At 39.4% G+C, this 22,694-nt stretch overlaps 1 protein-coding gene across 2 annotated transcripts; it reads left to right on the top strand.

Moving 5' to 3' along the window:
• Window positions 1–3,035: 3,035 nt before the first annotated feature.
• Window positions 3,036–8,690, top strand: cyb561a3a (cytochrome b561 family, member A3a). Of its 2 annotated transcripts, none has more exons than XM_069683400.1 (8): window positions 3,036–3,202; window positions 4,034–4,134; window positions 4,717–4,914; window positions 6,411–6,619; window positions 6,774–6,928; window positions 7,020–7,176; window positions 7,270–7,303; window positions 7,391–8,690. In XM_069683400.1, the coding sequence occupies exons 3-7, from the start codon at window positions 4,728–4,730 to the stop codon at window positions 7,291–7,293; spliced, it is 732 nt and encodes a 243-aa protein (XP_069539501.1). In that variant the 5' UTR covers window positions 3,036–3,202; window positions 4,034–4,134; window positions 4,717–4,727; the 3' UTR covers window positions 7,294–7,303; window positions 7,391–8,690. The 2 variants fall into 2 exon arrangements, with proteins under 2 accessions (XP_069539501.1, XP_069539500.1); XM_069683399.1 differs by having other exon boundaries at window positions 4,710–4,914.
• Window positions 8,691–22,694: the final 14,004 nt, after the last annotated feature.

Raw genomic sequence — 22,694 nt, 5'->3', positions numbered from 1 at the left:
ATTTGAATCTGTAATTGCAGCCTTCAGAATTAAATGGTTAAAAGAATGTAATTCCCAATCTCCTCTTTTTCTCCATTCAATACCATTTTATGGAATAATAGGTTCATCACTATCTATAAAAAAAACAATTTTTAAAGTCGACTGGTATGACAAAGGTTTAACGTTTGAGTATGATTTACTGAACACAGAGAGACACCTGTTATCCTTTGAAGAATTTATCACAAAATACAAAATAACTTTAACAAGAAAAGGGTACAATAAAGTCTGTAAAGCGATCCCAGTTCCTTTTCTTCGAATGATTCAAAATAATATATCATATTCTCTGCCTACACTTTTCTTGCCTTCCTTAAAAGTTGGTGAGGAAGATTCGCTTGAACTATTAGTCTATTCTTCAAACACTCTTTTTCTTTTTATCATTTATGTCCTGTTGCTCCAAAAGTCAAGGACACACATTTTAAAATTGTGTCTACAATCTATCCTATTCATCTATGTCTCAGTCCTTGCTGTTCTAATGTCTCTTATCTTGCCCTTTTGTGCTCTTGTCTGTTTACCCCGATGGTTTTTTGTCTTCAAGATTCTGTAAGAGATATTTTTGTTAAATTACATACTGTATATATATTGTGCTGATCTTCCCTAACTTGCTGTATAAATGTCTTTGTGTTCAATAAAGAAATAAAAATAATAAAATAAAAAAACTTGCAGCTTCCAGTGACATGAATGAAGGCTGCAGTCGAAAAGTCCAAAAAAATTACCCCCTCTGTTTTTTCCTTTTCCTTGACCTCGATGAAAAACATCATGAGGTCAAGAAAAGGTGTGAGGAGAATTCAAAAGGAGTAAGGAAAAGACGACTGCAGTGCTCAGAGAATCCGACTGCATTGGGCGGATGTGACTGATGTCATGTGGTTCTGCCGTGTAAAAAACTACAATTCACCAATGACGGACTACAAAGAGCGCCCGGTGTTGTTTCATGCAGTCATAAAAACGTGGACAACTCCACGGAAAAAAAAGACCTAATTAAGATGTTTATTGCGTTTACACCATGAGAACACCTGAAGTATTCATATCTCTAAACGTGACTTCAAACGTCTGAAGCCTGTTTAAGATTAAGAATTCATAAATTAATGATTTTAATGATGATTTCTAATGTTTTAAATCACTTATTTTACTGTATTTATGTTGCAAAATCGTATTCTGTTTTGTTGTTTTCTTTTACCGTATTTTACCGGTAATATTACTATAGTCTACACTTGTTCTGCCTTACTATGTGCTTGTAAGGTGTGAAGCACACAAAACTGCAAGCTAACACACTCCACAGTCACAGATGATTATTTATTTATCATATGACGGGCAAAACAACGATGGCGTTTTAGTTATAGTCCTAAACCTTCCCGATGTCATCACAACAGAACCGCACATGGATTTTTTCTGTATTATCTTACAGTAGAGACACAGATACAGTTTGATTGATTGACTGATTGATTGAAGGTGGGGATTAAATAAAAAAGGGAAATAAATTGGTTGTTCCAGTGGCAATCAAATCTAAATCTATCTTTTGATATGTTGATGCGTGTTGTCATGATCACGGAGAGGTGCGTAACTTTAAATGGTGCGGCCACAAGGAATTGTGGGTCATTATGTTCTTCTCCCCTTCCGTAAAGGATGGTCCACCAGCCTTGTTTAGTCAGATTGAACCGAACCCTGGAGTGGTTTGTTTGGGTGGTGTGAACGGCGGAATGAAATACTGGTGCAGACCAAACAACCGGACCATGGTCCGGTAGAAAAAACGGTTCTCGGTCCGTTTCCAAACGAACCATGGTCCATCTCTGTGTTGGTCTGAGGTTAACGTTCACAGGTATGGAAACTTCAACGACTGCAGTGATTTTTTTAGTTATATTTCCACTCACGGATCGTCCTCCGCTCTGCTCACACGGAACTGATTGGCTGCAGGGGCCGAATTTGTCAACAGAGCTGTCGATCATCATTTTTGTAGCATCAATATAATGACAGAAACCATGTTTGAGAAAAATGTATCGGGTGTGTATTTTGATTTTATAGTTTGACTCATGTCCCATCTGTTAACATGGAGGAGGCGGGCTTTATGACCTATACTGCAGCCAGTATTTTAGGGAGCTGTCATGTCGTCAATCTTTTTATACAGTCTATCGGTGTGTCCGAAACCGCATACTATCATACTAATCATACTAACCGTGGTGTAAAATTGAGTATGTCAAACAGTGTACGCGAGAAATGCCCAGATGTATACTAGATCGGCCCGGATGTTTGAGTATGAGACGGGAGCTCACTGGTTGTACTCAACCGCCCCAAAATGCAATGCGCTTCAGCTTCTACTACGGCGGAGATGGACCGGAGATCAGACCGGACATACATAAACGATTAAGTCACGTGATACTGAGAAGACGGCTAGTATGATGCCACCGGCATCCAGTCAGGTTAGTAGGCAGTATGCAGTACATACTGTTTGAGTTTGTAGTAGGCAGTATGTAGTAGGCAGTACGTTAGTATGCGGTTTCGGACACAGCATATGATTCGGACCAAACAAACAGATTTGAGTTGTGAATGCGCCCAAACACTTCCGGGTCGTTTCACTCCGTTTTGAACGTTCCTAACCAAAAAGCACTATTCGACCGCAGCCATAATATTGGGCTCAACGTGCATCCCCCCTCCTTTCGTAAGTCTATTTTCCCTATGGATTTTCATGCAGTCATCCGCAAAGCCCACAAGCAGCTCCTTAAATAAATGATTGTTTAAACAGTGTCATTGCTTCGAGTAACCAACTGGGACAACATTATTTTTATAAGATGATCAATAAAGATTTGTAATCCGATTTCATCACAAAGACAGACTTTTCGGACAAAGAAAAACATCACTCTCAAGAACAGGAGGGCACAGCATCAAATTATTAATTATTAATTGTAGTATTGAAGAATCATGAATAGATAATTTGGAGTTCCCAATTTAGAGCGCTATTGGACATGTTAGTAACTACATTTCCCACAAGGCCTTGCGCGGTCAATGAGGAAATTAAAGTCTGTCACTGGTAAACGCTGTTTATATTCGCATTTATGTTGTCGTCGGTCGTCTTTACAGATACGCAGTGTTTGTAAAGGAGGAACAAGCTTTCTAAACACGTGCAGTAGTCAGACTATGCTAGCAGCAAAGTACGTTGACGAAATGACAACAGGTAGGCATACAGGTCTTCATTTGAAACAAACACAAATGTAATGCTCCGTAGAGAGGGGAGATACACCAGCAGTATCATGATTTAAGGCATTTAATGTATTGATAAAAGACACTTTTTAATTCGGTGTACTGAAAAATGATTCCTATGAATGACGCCAAGTTGTAAGTTGGTAACTTACACACTACAAGGGTTAGTAGTGTGTTACACACTACAAGATAATCAGGGCGATTTAAGCTGACTGAAGAAGGAAGCACAATAACCACAGCAAAAAAGTAACATGTACAGCCCATGTTCACACCGTCTCCACCACTTCATCCACAGTTTGTTCTTTTTTCTTCCTGAATTTTCATTAAAAACTCCCAAAGCTATATCGCCAATTATTTCTGGTCGTCAGCTACTATGTTTGTTTCCTCTAACGTCTCGTTTGACCGCGAGAGTTTTGCGAGATTTCCAGTTTTGAGAGTCGGACTGGGGTAGTTCGTGAATGAATCTGTCACTGTGTGGTGTGCTGTTTTGGCGTAATCATTCCTCCCCACACACTATAGGAGCAAAACTGTTAAATCAATGATTATATATCGTCATGTGTGGGGTCTCTCACATTTTCAACATCTGTTAAGATTTGAAAAATCTTTTAGTGTGGGCCAAACATGAATCTGTAGTGAGAGCATGCAGTAATGATAATTGCCCCTTTGTTCTTTTTATGTCATTAACCTGGTAACTCTATGACATATAACAATGATCCTGCTATGTGTGGTTGTTTTAGAGGAGAGTAGAGTCTTTCCATCTCATTTATAGGCAGCAGATGTAACGGGCTGTCCCTTCATACCCCAGGTGTCCCTCTACCTCCTTCCCCCAGCTACTTCAACATGGTTGAATGTGGAAGTGAGATTTCAGGTGAACCAGAGAAAAGGGAAGTGAGAGCATATAAAAATGTGAGTATCAGTCAGAGATTGACCTAAGAAAAAATATGACGTAGCCTAAAGCAATACTTCCTCTGTTATATGGTATTAGGTTCAGTACTTTAGGAAGTGTTGTCAGTGTTACAGCAGCTGTCAAAGAAGTGAAGAGCAGCAGCAGTTTAAGGTAAAAGAACTTACAATTATTGAACCACTTCTGTTTCAATATAGTTCCTTTTTTTCCCTAAGGAATAAGAAATGAATTTCCACACACTTGTATTTTAATATTGTCTTTCATTTTCATTTGTGTTAGCTAATATTTAATTGTGGCAGTTTTAAACTGACCAATGTGAGTAGGTGATTCAGTGCATACAAAGTTAAACAGGTTGGGTTTGGCTGAAAACTTAGATGCCATAAAACTGAGCATTTCAATTACACTAGTGCAAAGTGTAGTTAGAATCAGCATTAACCAGAAACATAGGCCTAGTATTTGAGTTGTTGATGAAATGATGCAATGGGTGGCCCATATCTCTAAATCTCAGGTTGGGATTGAAGCAATAACATGACTGTCTGTATGTCTAACCACTACACTCTCCTGCAAACCCATTAAGCCTACAGATCTTGTCAGGATGAGGTCTACCGTGAGCTTCTACATATGCTACCTGCTGTGCCTGTGCTTGGGTTTGGCCTGTTTGGTGTGTGTGTGTTTGTGGAACAGCCGGTGGCGCGGCGGTTTTGCCTGGGACGGTTCGAGTCTGCAATTCAACTGGCATCCTGTCCTGATGGTAACAGGTCTCGTTGTGCTGTATGGCAGCGGTGAGTTCCTTTTCAAATTTAGATTCAAAAGAGTTTCATTTCTGCTTCTCAGTTCTGTCTCTTGTGAGAGACTATATATAACAAATAACAGGTCTTGTTGAGAAATGGTTTTCATGCATTATGTCAGCAGCTTAGATGTGAGGTAACATCCATAGTGGCTGTTTTGCTTAAAGAGTCACTTTACTTTGACAGGCACAGTTTGTTTTCTGCAAAGTAAGACTTGATGCTTGATTTAGAAGCACTTTGCTTGCTAAATTTGCATATCGATAAAGTATGTGCTGCCTAAGTTGAAATTGAGTATTTTGCCATTAACACATGAATTTCCCAGAGGGAGTCATCCCAAAGGGATCAATAAAGTTGAGTCTAAGTCTAAGTCTAAGTCTGAATCACATTGATTTCTGCTACCTCTTGAAAAAAAGGAAGTAGAACATTGAACATTTCATAAACTGAAAATCATTGATAAATTTATGGAAGTACTACTAGATAAATATTACGTATTGACAAATTTTGATGCTGCAAGGAAATGTGAGGCGGCATTATATGTCCTTTTGTCCACAGTGTACAATGCTAAAGGTAAGATAAGAATGAGACAACAAGCACCGTTTCTTATAATTTAGAAATCAATTTATGATTGCCAATGAGTTACTACTGGGTCATTTCACGTGGTAAGGACCCTTCTAAAGCAAAAATGACTTTTTGACTGTGGCCCATAACTGTTTAGACATGGGCAGTTTAAGTTTATAGAAGTGTACGATGCCTTCAGGAAACGTAGATGAATGTAGGTCACCGGTGTTTTTGGATGAGAGTCGATGCATATTCACCGTCGTTATGCCGTCGAGGAAAATAGACTAGAAGCGTCAAAATCAAGTGTGTGGGGCAAGGGAAACACAGGCTGTTACAGAGCCTTTTACAACTTCTAGATGGATTCAAGTAAAAGTTCCGTCCGAAGGCAGTAAAAGGTTGTGAGAAGATTTCTAGTGTATAAAATACATTTTAAATAATCTGCCACCAGATCTATGTTTCTTTTTCTTTTCTTTTTTTTGTATTTGATTTTTTCTTATTAAATATTCTATAATTTTACCTCATCAGACCTTTTGAAAATAAAGTTAATTGATGAAAAAAACTAATATCAAGTAGAAAAGTGATGTTTTGGAAATCTAACAAAGCGGAAATATAGCCTACAGAAGATAACTTTTGAGTGAAGATCCAAAACCACAATGCCCTACATTTCCCGTTATGTAACTCAGTAGCGTCTTCTGGTTGACTTTCAAACTCCATGTTTCCACTTTATAATACAGGCTCTGAGTTAAAAATTGTAGTCTTCAGGCCTACATTGAGAACCGAAGTTTATTTATAACCCTGTTGAAATTATCCAAGCAGTTTCTCAATTGCATAAAGAACTAGAGAAGACATCATTCAACTATAACACACACTGTCATGTTTTAATAAACTTTTAAGAATAAATAAGCATTTTTTCTTTTGTTTGCTCCTTACAGGAGCTGTCTTGTACCGCGTCCCTCTGACCTGGGGTCAAAATAAACTCCCCTGGAAACTGCTGCATGCTACACTGATGCTCTTAGCTCTGGTCCTTGCAATCATAGGGCTTTGTGCTGTGTTTGACTTCCACAATGCCAAACACATTGCCAACCTTTACTCTCTACACAGCTGGATTGGAATCGCTGCTACTGCTCTTTTCGCAATACAGGTATGTTAACTTACAGAACTCACGCAGAAACATTCATGCAGAGTCATTTCAATAGGCAACTGCAATAAGGTGGCCTTTTTTTAATGGTATCAATTAATTAAGCTTTGGTTATCTGCCTTTTATTTCTCTGTATCTGTGGATGTTCTTGCGTCAGTGGGTGGTGGGTATTGCTGGCTTTCTCCTTCCCTGCTCCCCTACATCACTTCGTAAACTCCTGAAACCCGTCCATGTATGGATGGGAGGCAGCATACTGATACTCAGCATCGCTGCCTGCATTTCAGGAATCAACGAGAAACTCTTCTTTGTCCTGTGAGTGCTATTTTTATGTGTTCCTTTTTAGTAATATCTTTCATAAATATTACAATTTTAAATTGCCCTCTAAAATGTATTTTTCCAACAGCACTGAAAATCAGACATATGCCAAACTTCCAACTGAGGCTCTGTTAGGAAACTCGTTAGGAGTTTTGATTATAGCCTTCGGCTTGGTTGTCCTAAAGATTGTGTCAAACCCTGAATGGCAGCGACCAGACTCTAGGCCAGAGGATATCGATTACACGGTGAGAACCTCATACAGTTCATTTGAAAAAAAAGTCACAGGATTTATTTTAAACAAAAACCTTATTGCCGTCCCTCTCTGCTCTCCTCAACAGCCTGTCCCTCGAGAAGAAAATTAATGAAACAACTGTAAGAAATTCTCAGTTAACCAAACATGTCCATGCAAAATCATGAATGTCAATAAGCCTTAAAAAATGTCAATGTTCTGTTTTTCAGAGACAAGCACCTGCCTGAGCAATGTGAGAGTCTTTTTCATCTTGGCACCATCCCAGTGATTCAATACATTCTTTACCATTAAGTCTATTGTAAACCGAGCCGTGTTTGTAATGTAAACCTTTTACATTATGTTATTCTTTTTTCAATGTCAATACACTATGTTCTAAAGCTGCCTTTTCCACTATTAGGAATGATGTGTTGAACTTTGAAATCTAAAAATATATTAGGACCCACCCTACCCTTTACACAACTTTGATTAACACCTCAGACTGAGCTAAAGTATTTCCCAATACATTTTTAATTTATAAAACAAAAAACAAAAGGCACAATCCATCTACATACACGTAGCAAATTTTAAGAAACAAAATAAGTGCAAATAGAAATTTGTAAATTTGAAAATTTTTAAATAGGGCTGGGCGATATGGCCAAATATGTTATCACGATAAAATGTTTAATATCAGTCAATAGACAGATTTATAGATAAATAGATAGATAGATAGATAGATAGATAGATAGATAGAGAAACAATCTGACAATGTAAACAAAATATATAGGCAAAAGAAAAATGTCAAAAAAAACAGGCAAAGCCATTTCCCTACAGGGCAGACAAGAAAAGTCTGTCTACAGTCTCAGGTTTTAAAGCTGCTCTGTGACAGGTCACAATGTTCCCTCCTGTTCTAGTGAAAATCTCTGACAGCAATATTAACATCTCTTCCTGGACTATGTCAAAGGCACGGAGAGTTAAGTGTGTCTGGCATTCTGGCTCATAGACATGACACATAGATACCGCATTCTATTTGTTACTAGCAGATCCTGACTGCTCCAATACAGCGGCCATAGCAGCGACATACAGCAGCGGTCAGGATCTGCTAGTAACAAATAGAATGTGCATTGAGAGATCCTTGATTTCTCAAGAAAATCCACTGTAAGTTGATCAACACTGAACGGATTTTGACGAAATTTGGTTTGTTATGAACATGAGAAATTGAACATTACACTGGTTAGTTATTTGAATTTAATTTGGTTACTGGAGGCAGATATCTCACCAGCTTTGTTCCAAAACTTTTGAATAGCCACAACTTCCTCTGGGACATTAGGGCTCCGATCTATGAAGAAGCAACATCAATGTAAAATATCTTTAATTTTTAGTTTCTGTGAGTTTCTCCAAAAATGCAAATTGCTATCTATTGTTATATAGTCTATGTTGTTATATTATATTTATTTATCTAAAATATTTTATTTTCCTACATTATATTTAATATAATATAATGTAATATTACAATATAATACTCTAATATTACATTATTATGATATCAATCAATCAATCAAATTTTATTTGTATAGCGCCAAATCATAACCAGGGTTATCTCGAGACACTTTACAGAAAGAGCAGGTCTAGACCGACTCTTTGTTAAGTTATTTAAAGAGAGGCCCAACATGAATCACCATGAGTAGCACTTAGCAATATTTGGCACATTGGCAGAAAAACTTCCTTTTAACAGGCAGAAACCTCGAGCAGAACCAGACTCATGTTGAACAGCCATCTGCCTCGACTGGATGGGCCGAGAATGGGATAGAAGGAGATGCAGGATAGAGACAGGCAAAGAGAGCAACAACAACATATGTTCTTGTTACATGAACAGGTAATACATACTTATGGTTACAGGTCTTAGATGGTCTTAGAGACTTTAGGTACCACAAGCAGGCCTGCATCCTGGGAGCGCAATGTTCTAGAGGGGTAATATGGCACCATGAGCTCTTTAAGATATGATGGTGCCTGACCATTAAGAGCTTTGTAAGTAAGAAGAAGGATTTTAAATTCTATTCTAGATTTTACAGGAAGCCAGTGCAGACACAGTCTCTATAACATTAACATTGTGGCTGGGAAACTGCTCACAGGGAAGCTCAGAGGAGTGTGTAGGACTACAGCTCTGCCTCCTGGTCTCAACTCTGGTTTGTCAGGTTTTACGACTAACAAACTTAGCCATCTTACGAGACAAAAGAGCTGCACCATCCAAAGTGGGATGAATGCCGTCTCTTCCGATAAGACCAGGCTTTCCCCAGAATGTCTGCTGAATGTTTGCTAATACAACAATACTATAATATAACAATAATATAATGTAACATAACATCGTACTACAATTATATAATATAATTCAGTATGTTATAATGTAATTTAAAAGTATAATATAATGCTACAGTACAATACTAACACATTTTAATATAATACAAGAATACCGTATTATAATATAACAAAACTATTAAATAATACTACATTACTATAATATAACAATAGTATAATATAACATAATGTTATACTACTATTATATAATATAATTACGTAGGTTATAATAACATCCTACAATACAATACTATAATATAACAATAATATACTAAAGTCACTCACAAGGCTCCTTATTGCTGTCCCTGCTTGGTTTTCCTTGAATTAAAAACGTAGTCATAAGTTTCATGTGGGCACTCAGGTAAATACATTATGTAATTAATAAGAAATAAATAACGTAACTCTGGTGCGATCTCTCACTCACTCTAAAGGCCCTGGATATGGCAGGTAATGTGAAGTCATTAATGTATATATTTTATTTACGTTTGTTTATAATTATTTACTGTTGAGCAGACGCCTCTCATGATTTCCTGTATGTAACAAACCTAATTGACATTTATAAAGCAAACATATTTAAATTGTTTATGGCTTTATTTAAGTAAAAGTCACGTAGAAAGGTCGGGCTGTAAGCCCAGCTGAAGCCGCAGCCGACATGCGCCCAGTGTAAACACCTTGATGTTTTCGCCCTGCTTTGAGCTGGTAGGCACTGCATTTTCTTCAGTGTTGCTGTCACTCATTTAAGCTGAATTTCCATTCCACTCCAAAAGTTAAGCCTGCCTTCCTCTATCCCTGCGACATGATTGGCTGTTCGTCGTCTTCTTCTTCTTCTTTTTACTGGCGGGTGGCAACTGGCTTTTGAGGCCCATTAGTGCCCCCCCCTTTAACAGTATTTGGATGATGTAATTACAGCTTTAAATCAATGACTGTATAAAAAGATGGACGACATGACTCCCTATAAGTGAAGCCAAAACATCTCGAGCGCCCCCTGCTGACTGGCTGCAGTATAGGTCATAAAGTTTGCCTCCTCCATATTATCATATGGGACATGAGTCAAATTATGAAATACATGGCAAATAAATTTTTCTCAAAAATGGTTTCTGTCATAATAGTTCGTTCTTATCATGCTGATTTATGTCCAAAGACCAACGGTGAGAGGAAATGTAACTAAAACAATCAATACAGTCATTGAATTTCTCAGACCAACACAGAGAAGCTGTTCTGCTGTTAAACACGCCGGCGTGCGGGATCTTTGCTGTTTTTTCAGTAAGTTAAGTGTGTGTTTGGGTGAGTGGCTATGGCGGCGTCACCTGCCAATCTCTACTGCGCTGATTCTGGCTCCAAATGAGGTCACCATTGAAATATGGCAGCGCCCATCACGGGTGCTATTTTAGCATCAATTCTGTACAATGACAGCAGATGGAGGTGCGTCGTCCATCTATATATACAGTCATTGGTTTAAATATAATGAACGTTTATTGAACATTTTTTATATTTCTATCAAGAAAAATTATATTGTGATAATTATCGTTAACTCCTGCGGTCCACTTGCAGTACCTTCACAGCCCACCAGGGTGCCACAGCCCAAACTATGGGAATCACTGTTGAAAAGTTTTACTATTGTCTTTGTAGACAACGCTTCAGACTGGCAGCCTTATCAATTCATGTATTGTGTTAAATATTAATATTGATGTATTCATTAAAATCATGACTTTGTTTGCCTCTGCCCTGCACTAGATGTATAGTTTTCTTTTATGTAATATAGGTTAAAAATATTTTTAAGATTGCTGTTTTTGGCAAACAATAAATATGTTTTATTAGAGCTCTGGTATTTCTTCTCTTTCACTGTATAAGCTCTCCCATGAATGAGGCTTTTCCATCTTGCATTAAAGCTGTAATTGGTCCATGTTTTTAAAGTGTAGGATTTAGTAATGACTGTATTTACAAGGGGGGTATGCTGTTACCATATGATCCTTTTCTAACAGTTTTGTCAAAAGCTTTAAATGGTATGATATAATGCCCTTCTATCATCTAAAAACTTTCATATTCTTGAATTTAACCTTGTTTACATGTCAATGTGGTGTTTTTCATGCAAGGTAAAGCCAGTAGTCTACTAAACAAAAAATCTGTGGTTTCAGTGCCAGGCTCCTCCAGTCAGCATGGTGAAGTGTCTAGTGTGGTCTTTCAATTTGAAAGCATGACTTACTGATTTTGCATTCTGTTTTTGTCATGTCTCCCAAAACTGCCTTTACACTCATAGTCCTTGCTTGCGCTTAGATTTGTCCTGCTTTAAGGCACAAATCCTTATCTTTCCCAGAGCTTTCAATCTTAGCATTGGAACCTGCTCAGAATAAAAAAAACGGTTGTGTTTTTTCCACATGACCAAAGTTTTGCACCTGTCAAGGGGTGACACCTGACCATATATCATTTCAGTACAGTCTTTGTATAAAGGGACACTTGAAGTTGTAGATAAAAAACCAAAACAATTCCACCATTGTGCAATTTTAAGAAAATACAACCTCCTAAACTGGAAAAACATGATTAAGCATATAAATGCCTGTCTCCTATACAAAATTATACATGGCATGGTCCCCATCCCACTCAGAGATTTTGTTAGCATAGGACCAAATCTACATTGGATCACAAAAGGAGTCACAGGATGGGACTGCACTATTCCTCTTAAGAAAAGTGCTATTGGTCAGTCAACCTTTTCTGTCAGAGCCTCACGAGAATGGAATAATATCCCAACACTTATCCGAGGGCTCAATACATACATACCGTCATTTAGTTCTCATCTCAAACAGTGGCTCATTAGTAACCAAATCTGTCAGCACTAAAAACGATTCCCCCTGCTGCTGCCACCTTGTGTCAGGCTGTTTGTGAATCTGTCTTGTGTTTTACTGTGCCAACATGTGTTGTCCATCGTGGTGTGCTTCTGGTGTCGCTCACATTGTTTCCTGTGTTGCCTCACATGTATGTATTGCTTGTTTTATGAATGATATGCCTGCTTGCTTGATGCCAATACTTGTGCAATGTTGTGTTGTGTGCATGTATTATAAACTTTGGGCTCCTGCCTGCATGCCTTACTGATTTTTGCCTAATGCTGTTTAATGTGATGCTGCATGCTTCGCTCCATAAGCCGTATGCCTTTGTAAAATCCTTCCTGGGTGTTTTTAGTAATATTAATACACAATACTTATGTTATGTATGGTTTGTCCTGCATGCTTCATGTATTTTATACCCCTGGCTTCTAACTTTTTACTCCAACAACATTATGACACTTTCTATGTATATATTTTATCAATGCTTTAGTTTTTTCACAAACTGTTGTGTTCTTTTTTTAGGGAGCCTATTTTAATATCTGGCCAGGAACTACAGATGTAAACTAGCCTTTTGGCTAACTATGGCATATTTACAGAAATGTTGATTAATATTCATTGTCCCTGTCCCCGCATTTTCATTCGGGACATCAGCTGCATCAAAGCGCTCCCCCATTCTCCCTCAACAAATGACAACGCAGCGTTACACCACGTGATGCAGAGCAGCAGTAACTGGCCAAAACAAACTCATGTGAGAGAATGACAGTGTGAGTAAAGTTGAATGAGGAAACCTTACATTGCCTTACTGTCCTTACTAAGGACAAATAAAACGACAAAATGAATCTAGGAGATGGTGGTGAGACCAATAAGATATGGCTCCACTGAGGTTGTGTGTGCCGACAGGAACAACAGGAGATGTGATTTTTCGTTTCATAAAGTGACTGTCACTGGGCTGATCACGCTGATAAAACATACATTTGATCATCATTAGCAATAGTTGACGACATACCATATTAATAACACTACTGGAGCCCACAAGCCTATAAGTATGTGTTTTATAAAGAACGTGTCGCTCCAACTGTGCTCTCTACTTTTTCATGCAGGTGTCTGAACCAAGAGTGATAAAAGTAGGAGGGGGTTTTGTTTTATTATCAGCAAATAGACTTAAAAGTCTCAAAATATAAAAAGTATCATGGTTAATGTTTATATGTATGTTTATATGTATATAACAAACATATATCGCAATGTATGTTTTTTCCAATATCGTGCAGCCCTAATTCTGTTCTATTGTTTTCATGTTTAGTTTCTGATTCATGAAGCGTTTGCACTTCAAAACAGGAGCATCCCCGTTCTGTTGTCTAAAATTGATGTGCCGGTCCTATATCAGGCACCTTTATATTTTTGCTGCCTTTCTTTTTGTATCAGGTGAGTATAATAAACATTTATATTGAGAAAAAAAAATCATGAGAGAATTGTGATCACCAATTCTAAGCAAGAAAATCGTGATTCTCATTTATCCAGAATCGTGCAGCCCAACTGGCTTCCTGTAAAATCTAGAATAGAATTTAAAATCCTTCTTCCTACTTACAAAGCTCTTAATGGTCAGGCACCATCATATCTTAAAGAGCTCATAGTGCCATATTACCCCTCTAGAACATTGCGCTCCCAGGATGCAGGCCTGCTTGTGGTACCTAAAGTCTCTAAGAGTAGTGTTGGAGGTAGAGCCTTCAATTACCAGGCCCCCCTCCTCTGGAACAATCTACCAGTCAAGGTCCGGGAGGCAGACACCCTCTCTTCTTTTAAGAGTAGACTTAAAACCTTCCTCTTTGATAAAGCTTATACACTGAACAAAAATATAAACGCAACACTTTTGTTTTTGCTCCCATCTTTCATGAGCTGAACTCAAAGATCTAAGACTTTTTCTATGTACACAAAATCCTATTTCTCTCAAATATTGTTCACAAATGTGTCTAAATCTGTGTTAGTGAGCACTTCCCCTTTGCCGAGATAATCCATCCACCTCACAGGTGTGTCATCAAGATGCTGATTAGGCAGCATGATTATTGCACAGGTGTGCCTTAGGCCGGCCACAATAAAAAGTCAATCTAAAATGTGCAGTTTTACTGTATTGGGGGGGGGGTCAGAAAACCAGTCAGTATCTAGTGTGACCACCATTTGCCTCACGCAGTGCAACACATCTCCTTCGCATAGAGTTGATCAGGTTGTTGACTGTGGCCTGTAGCCTTTATCATTACTCTGCTGTTCTTGCTAATTCATTATTATAAGCCTGTTATCATTACTACGCTTCTCTTGCTTATTTATTATTTGCTAATCTTCACACTAGTGTACCACTTTTATTGGCACTGTAACCATAAGTATGTTTTATCTATTGTTGTTGATGTAACAATCTCAAGGCGATGGTTATGTCGGACCCTGCCCGGTAATATTAGCAAATAACATTAGCTAGATATTTGCTAAAAAAGACACTGGAAAAAAGGTTACTTGTGTTGGTAACTATGCCAGTGGCCATGTCCTAGCTAAAACTATCAAACAACAAATTGCATTTAGATTGGTGGGCTGACGTTAATTATCTGTCCAGCAGAAAATAGGCAACTTCAGTGTTAATTTCAAAACATTAGTCCCTCATCAGCAATTTCCATTTGGGAAAGGCCACACCAATGTTTATCCTTGTTTTCTGGTGTCTCCTGTCCTGACGTTTTGCTTCCTCATGTTTTTGCTTCTTTGACCAGGATTCATGCTCTGTTGGTTTTTCTTGTGCAAAAGAATAAGTATATTTGTCAAACGGTTTTCAAACTTATCACAATACAAAATGGCCAGCCAGCAACAACAACCACTCTGCCTTTTTCTTCTTCGTCTTCCAACCGGTGCATGCGTGCAAACAAGTTCAAGCTGACACTTCAGCGTAAAAACACGTAAGGCCCTCCCTGTAGCCAGTGTACGGTTTGTCCGTTCTGGCCTACTGTAGAAACATGGCAGACCAACATGGCGGACTCCGTGGAAGAGGACCCGCTTCTTATGTAGATATAAAGGGCTTATTCTAAGCTTACATTTATACAACGATTCTTATTCTCAGGTGATTATACACTAATAAAAACATATTAATGTGTCTTTCCCTTAATTATCACTTCTTTACTCGATATGATCAACATGTCTTTATCGACAGGCTATGTACCACAGTCTTTTAAGCTAGCTGCAATTAAGCCTCTTCCTAAAAAAGCCTACCCTTGATTCAGGCACCATAGCTAACTATAGACCTGTTGCCTGCCAACCCCCTCCTTGACACTTGAGCTAAACTACTTTACAAAAGTTGAGCATTATTTTTTCTTCTTTTATTCTTTTCTTGTCTTTGTTGGGACGCAGCTCTATCACTAAAATGTGACATTAAGCTTGGATCTTTGAATATTAATGGTGCTGGAGAAGAGGTTAAATGAGCTTCTCTGTTTACGCTGATTAAAAGTAAAAAGTTAAATGTAATTTTCCTTCAGGAAACTCACAACAGTGCTGATAATAGAGCGGGGCATTGTTGGTATTCTCTTTTCTTGAGATGTCTTACCTCTTTCCTGTGCTCTGAGAAAATAATTCCAGGTCGGTTTTTAAAAATAAACGCTGAATATGAAAAGTAAACATCTTTTATAAATGTGTAAAGGCTCCAACTCTGGGCTCAGAAAGACTTGTGTTTCTGGATGTGTTGAAAAATGTGACGAGTTTCTATTTCTGGGAGGTGATTTTGACTGTACAGAAAATCCTGTATTAGACAGGAATCATCAGGAACCACACGCTGCTTCCAGGAGCTGTCTAGTTAAACTTATTGAAACTTTTGACCTGTGTGATGTCTGGAGACATCTTTATAAAGATCAGCGGCAGTACACCTGGGTACACGCCAAAGATAATCTGTTATCTCTGGCCAGACTGGACCGAGTGTATTGTTTTAAACATCATATGAATGTATTTAAAGGTTGTGCTGTAAGTCCGGTGGGTATATCAGATCATTCCCTGGTGCACTGCTTGATCTTTATCAAAGATGTGAAGTGTCAAAGTCCTTACTGGCACTTTAACAGCACTCTGCTGTCTGATAATGTGTTTAAAGATATATTCAGGTGTTTTTGGTACAACTACAGACAAACTCAATGTGAGTACAGCTCCCTGCAGCAGTGGTGGGATGTAGGTAAAGTCCAAATTAAACAGCTCTGCCTTCAGTACACTCTCAATGTCACAAAGGACATGGCCAGGTCTATGAGAGCTCTGGAGAGAGAAGTGGTGGAGCTGCAGGATGTAGCAGACTCCACAGGAGAACGAGAACATATTTAAGTTCTCAAAAGCAAAACATCAGCTCTGTCTGACCTGCTGGCTTTTTGTGCCCAGGGTGCTCTGGTTTCATCCAGGTTTCAGAACGTTGCTAAAATGGATGCTTCCTCTCACTTCTTCTTTGGTCTCGAGCATAAGAACAGCCAGAGGAGGCTGATGCACTCTCTGCTCTCTGACACAGGGCAACTGCTGCAGGAACCTGCTGATATTCGTCAATGTGCTGTTGGTTTTTATCAAGAACTTTATAAAACAGAGTTCCAGGAGGAGCCAGAGGTGGCACTGTCTTTCTATGATGGCCTTCCTCAGGTCTCTGAGGAGGACAATGCAGAGCTAGAGGCTCAGCTCTCTGCTCAGGAGCTACACGAGGCCCCGCAGAGCCTGCAGAGCGGCAAGGCTCCGGGGATAAAGGGCCTCCCTGCTTACTTTTATAAGACTTTCTGGCCTGTGATAGGTGAAGATGAGTTGTGTGTTCTCAGGTACAGTGTACAGGGCGGCTGCCTCTGAGCTGCAGGAGAGCTGTCCTCACCCTCCTTCCAAAGAAGGGGGACCTTCAGGAGATAAAGAACTGGCGTCCTGTGTCTTTGCTCTGTACGGACTACAAACTGCTTTCTAAAGTGTTGGCAACGAGACTGAGAAAGGTGATGGAGCATGTCGTTCATGTGGACCAGACATACTGTGTACCCAGCAGGTTGATATCTGACAACATAGCTCTGATTCGGGACCTTTTGGACCTCCCCCGCTTCATTGGGCTGTGAGCTTGGTCTGATTTCTATGGACCAAGAAAAGGCTTTTGACCGAGTTGAACATCAGTACTTGTGGCAGACGCTGCAGGTATTTGGGTTCAGCTCTGGTCTCATAGCCAAGATCCAGGTCTTGTACAGTGACATTGAGATTAACGGATGTTTAAGTGCTCCTTTTAAGGTTCAGAGGGGAGTCAGGCAGGGATGCTCTTTGTCTGGTATGCTCTATTCTTTGGCCATAGAGCCTCTCCTGCACAAGTGAAAGTTCTTTTAAGCTGTCTGCATATGCTGACGATGTCATTGTTCTTGTGCAAACTCAACGTGATATTAATGTTTTGAATGAAACTGTTGAGAACTTTGGAATAATCTCCTCAGCTAAGGTCAACTGGGGAAAAAGTGAAGCCTTATCTGTTGGTGACGGACTGTGCAGGAGGCTCGTGCTACCTGGAGGCCTCGTGTGGAAAAGAGGAGGGATTAAATACCTTGGAGTTTACCTCGGAGATGAAACCTTTTCCACTAAGAACTGGGACAGTGTTCTTGAGAAGGTTGAAGGCTGTTTAAAAAAATGGAAATGGATTTTACTGAAACTATCTTTTAAAGGTCGGATCCTGATCATGAATAATTTGGTGTCTTCCATGTTGTGGCACCGACTGGCGTGTTTGGACCCTCCTTTGTCCTGGGTGAAGTCTGTTCTGGTGGACTTCTTCTGGGACCGTCTGCACTGGGTCCCACAGGGCGTCCTTTTCCTGCCGAAGGAAGGGGGACACAGACATGTCCACCCGGGGAGCAGGGGGGCTGCTTTCAGGCTCCAGTTTATCCAGACACTTCTCACTGGACCTGCTGGGCTGATCAGGAGACCTGTAGCTGGCTCCTTTCGATGTTGGTTCAGATGTTTTCTTTGTTTGGTGAGGTCTTCTCTTATCAAATGTTTATTCTGGGTTACAAGTACAACAGAAAAAAGAAATCAAAATGTCAACAGTTCAATTTCCTGTTGGGGCAGGCTAAAATGGCCGTTTACCTGAGCAGGAAAAAGAAGGTTCTCTGGATGCTGATTTAAAGGTCATCTTTGTCCGCATGTTAAAGGCCAGACTGAAAATTGTTTTTAGTTCCTTTACTTTGACTAATGCAGTGGAAGAGTTTACAAGTTTTGTGTTTTGTAGAGAATGATGAGTTGGCTTTTGCTCATATTTTGAGTTGAATATGAATTGTTTTTTTTATTTGATTTTAGGAGTTGTGTTTGTTTTGTATTTTTTACTTTGAAAGTGTTTTGAGCAAATAAACGTGGTTTGAAAAACCAAACTCTCTGTCTGTCCGCCTGTCTATCTCTCTCTCTCTGTCATATTAATGCATCTTAATTAGTCTGTATCTTCTGGTCCCATTAACATTACTAACCATATATCTTCCCAGGAGTTCTTGTGCTCCCTTGTCTTGAAGGTTCCTGGGGATCGTAGATGGAAGGGATCTGATATTTAACAGACCACATTTAATTCTCATATTTTTTGGCACAACTGCAGATGTGGTTTTTATTTATATTTGATGTTTATGATTTACTCCTTTTTTATTTAAGTTTGAATTAACTGTAATTGTTAGAGTCAAAATTCGTATTTTGATACTAACTTTAATCTTTTGAATCATGGATTAATATAATTTGAGAAATATAGAATTGTGGATGAAACGTTGAGTGACACTCCCCTTTGACAATCAGCTGATTGAGGCAACAATTATCAGCTGGCATAGAAGCGCTGGGCAGTCGGTAAGTTTGTGTTCTTTGGTTTTGTACCCACACGTTTTTTTGACGCTGAGTAATGATACATTTCAGTTACCTTTTGTGTCTTTACTTTTCTACTTGTGTTCTACGTTATCTGGTAAGAACCATTTTTTGTTTGTGGAAGAGAGTCATAGCAGAAGAAGTATAAATGAGAAAATGAAAATAAACATGGCAAAGGTGAGAAATGTACTCTGAGTGGTGTTTGAGCGTGTCGACCCAGGCACATTCAGAACAAGAGGTGAGCAAATACATTGCTGGAGACCCACTCTTTTAGTAATAAAAGGTCTGGGTCAGGGGGCAGACAAAGTCTCTATAACATTATGGCTGGGAAACTGCTCAAAAGGAAGGGAGGAGCATATAGGACTGCAGCTCTGCCTCCTGGTCTCAAATCTGGCTTGTCAGGTTTTATAACAAACGTAGCTATATCACGAGACAAAAGGAATATACTTCACCATGGAGCTGCCACCAATAATGGTGGTGAACTGTGGGCTTCTTATGCTTACAGCTATTTTGCCCTCTGACAGTAACCCAGCCGCTGCATCCTGGCTGCTCGGGAGCTGCTGGGGTAGAAGCAACGCTTTTCTCCTTTAATGTCAACTCTCTGCTGATATATGGTCGCCAAACACTCCTAAATCTTCGACCCTCTTTTGGAAATATGGGTCAGTTTCAACGAGATGGACAGAAAACAGTCTGTCCCCTGCTTCTCTCTGGTATACGGGCTTACCTCTACCGTGCTCCAGCTCCACCTGCGCGCAGACGACGCAAACATCAGGGGAAGCGCAGCGCTGCTTTTCCTGGATATACCGGGTTGATTTGTCATCGCTTCACTTTGTAGTGCTCCGTGGGGTGAATCCTACACAACCTGCAGCCCCTTGCCCGGGCTCCACAGACGGCTACTGTCCCGGCTCCAGCTCCTGTTAGGATGGCCCTGGTGAATGCTAGATCACTAGCTAACAAAACTTTTATTCTAAAGGATTTCTTTACATCCCGCGGATTGGATTTTCTGTGCCTAACGGAAACATGGATGACTATTGGTGAGTCCAGTGCGTTTTGTGAACTTCTGCCACCTGATTGCACATACTTTAACTCCCTGAGGACGTGAGGTCGCGGAGGAGGCATAGCGACTGTTTACAGGGAAAGCTATATTTGTAAACAGGTCACACTGACAACTTCTTACTCCAGCTTTGAGATGAACCTATTTGAGCTTGGCTCTGCCCCCCGGGTGTTGTGTTGTGTGTTATTTACAGACCACCCAAGTATAACAAAGACTTTATTGGTGACTTTGCTGATCTATTGACAGGAATAATACCTAATTATGACCGAGTTTTAATCGTTGGGGATTTTAATATCCATGTGTGTTGTCCTGCGAAGCCGTTGGCCAAAGACTTTTTACATCTCATTGACTTTTTTAATCTTGTACAGCTTGTGTCTGGTCCTACACAAGAACGTGGACACACTCTTGACCTCGTATAACACATGGTTTTACTGTTTGTAACTTAGAAGTTTGTGATGCTGCGTTTTCAGACCATATGCCTGTTGTATTTGACATGCCTTTTCCTTGTCACATGGTCAAAGACCCCCTCCTGTGCAGCGCTGTCGGATTGTTAAATCCTTTACTGCTGCTCAGTTCTCTGCAGCCTTCAACTCTGCGCTCAGCCCAACCGAGTCCATGGGCTCTAACTCAGATGTTGAGGCATTATCTTCTCACTTTCACTCAACATGTCAAACTATTTTAGATGCTGTGGCTCCTTTAAAAAAGAGGCTTTCCAAGCCTAGACCCGAGCCCTGGATAAATGACGCCATGCGCGCCGTCAGGCGTGAGTGCAGGAGAGCTGAGCGAAAATGGAAAAAGGACAAATTACAGGTGTCTTTCCAGATGTTGAAGTACAGATGGCGTACTAATCAGCACCTCAGCACCATATGTGCTCAATATTATAAACAGCAGCTTAGCTAATTGGACTTTTTTTTAATTTAATTTAATTTTTTTTGCATTTTTAGGAATTATTTAACAAAAGAGAGAGAATACATAAATACCTATACAAAACATAAAGAAACTAGTGTAGTAAATAAATAATGTTAATACGTTTAGAAACTTAACAAAAAACAAGCAAACAAACAACAAAAAACAAAAAAAACCTATACATTATTTCATAGGATATTATTAAATAAACCCATAGATACAGATTAAAGTTAAAGGATACTTTATACAACAACTAGGTATATCATAGACACACACAGATTTCAATACCCATGATACCAACATAATCGTACATGCTCACACACGAGTGTGTGTGTACCCAAACATAGTCACACACACATTCATGTGAATGGTATAGAAAGAGAAAACACTTCTATGCTATCAGTAACATTATTTCAGCTGTCATCTAATCAAACGTCATTAGGAACATCATCTGTTATATATCTCAACCATTTTTCCATCTTTCTTCACAAACACGCACTTGATTTCTAACTCTCATGATCATTTTTGACAAGAACCAAGTAAAGGACCCAGGCGCACGACTCAAAAGTTCAACAAAAAAGACTCTTTATTTGAGTAAAAAACAAGCCAATGTATTAACCAAAAATCACAGTGTGAAACTGGTATAAAAGGCAAAAGTAACAAAACAAAATCACAGCTAGGCTGGAAAAATCAGTAAAGGAAGATGAACTAGCTAAACTGGTCTTTTCAAAAAAAAATCCTAACAAACAACCTGACTGATCCAAAATCTCTTAACATGACAAGACGAACAGGCACAGGACAAAGGGAGACACAGACTATATATACACACACCAGGTAATGGGACACAAGTGGAAACAATGAGGGCGGGGACGACAATCACAAAGGCGGGAAACACATCAGGACAGGAAGTGAAGTTTTCTGAAACGAGAGGAGAGCCATTACTACAAAATAAAACAGGATGGGGAACACAAAAGACAGGACTGAACTGAAAGGTGTGAACTTAACATAAATGACGAGGTGGTGGGTGTTCAGGGTGGTGCTTTGGATTGGTTCAGGTCCTATTTAAAAGAGAGAAGTTTTTGCGTTCGTGTTGGAGCCGCTGAGTCTTCTGCTGCGCCTCTCAGATGTGGAGTGCCTCAAGGCTCTATTCTTGGCCCTCTTCTCTTCTCACTGTACTTACTTCCTCTAGGATCAATTCTCCGTAAACACGGCATCGCATTCCATTTTGATGATAGCCAAATTAATTTGCCACTAAAGCATGGGAATGCCAATCATCTATTAGAGTGCTTTGCAGAAATAAAGACATGGATGTCAATGAATTTTCTGCATTTAAATGACAAAAAGACTGAGGTCATGTTGTTTGGGCCCAGTGATGCTACCATAGTCCATGCTGATCTAGGCCCTTTAAGTCAATATTTGATATTTCTTAATTCTCCTACAACAGTATCTGTAAACAGAAAGATGGGGGTCTTCCAGAAGGGTTTACTGAATCTGAGGTTATCAGTACAGTCATAAAAATGACTAAACCTGGTACTTTTAGAGAAATGCTTACTAATAAAGATGATCTCACTG

This window comes from Semicossyphus pulcher, unplaced genomic scaffold (genome assembly GCF_022749685.1).
Source record: "Semicossyphus pulcher isolate SPU_LCO1_2020_fin unplaced genomic scaffold, fSemPul1.0.p SCAF_6, whole genome shotgun sequence".
In the NCBI taxonomy this organism is placed as follows: Eukaryota; Metazoa; Chordata; class Actinopteri; order Labriformes; family Labridae; genus Semicossyphus; species Semicossyphus pulcher.
The sequence above is the reverse complement of the archived record's forward strand: the minus strand, read 5'-3'. Positions and strand labels throughout refer to the sequence as shown.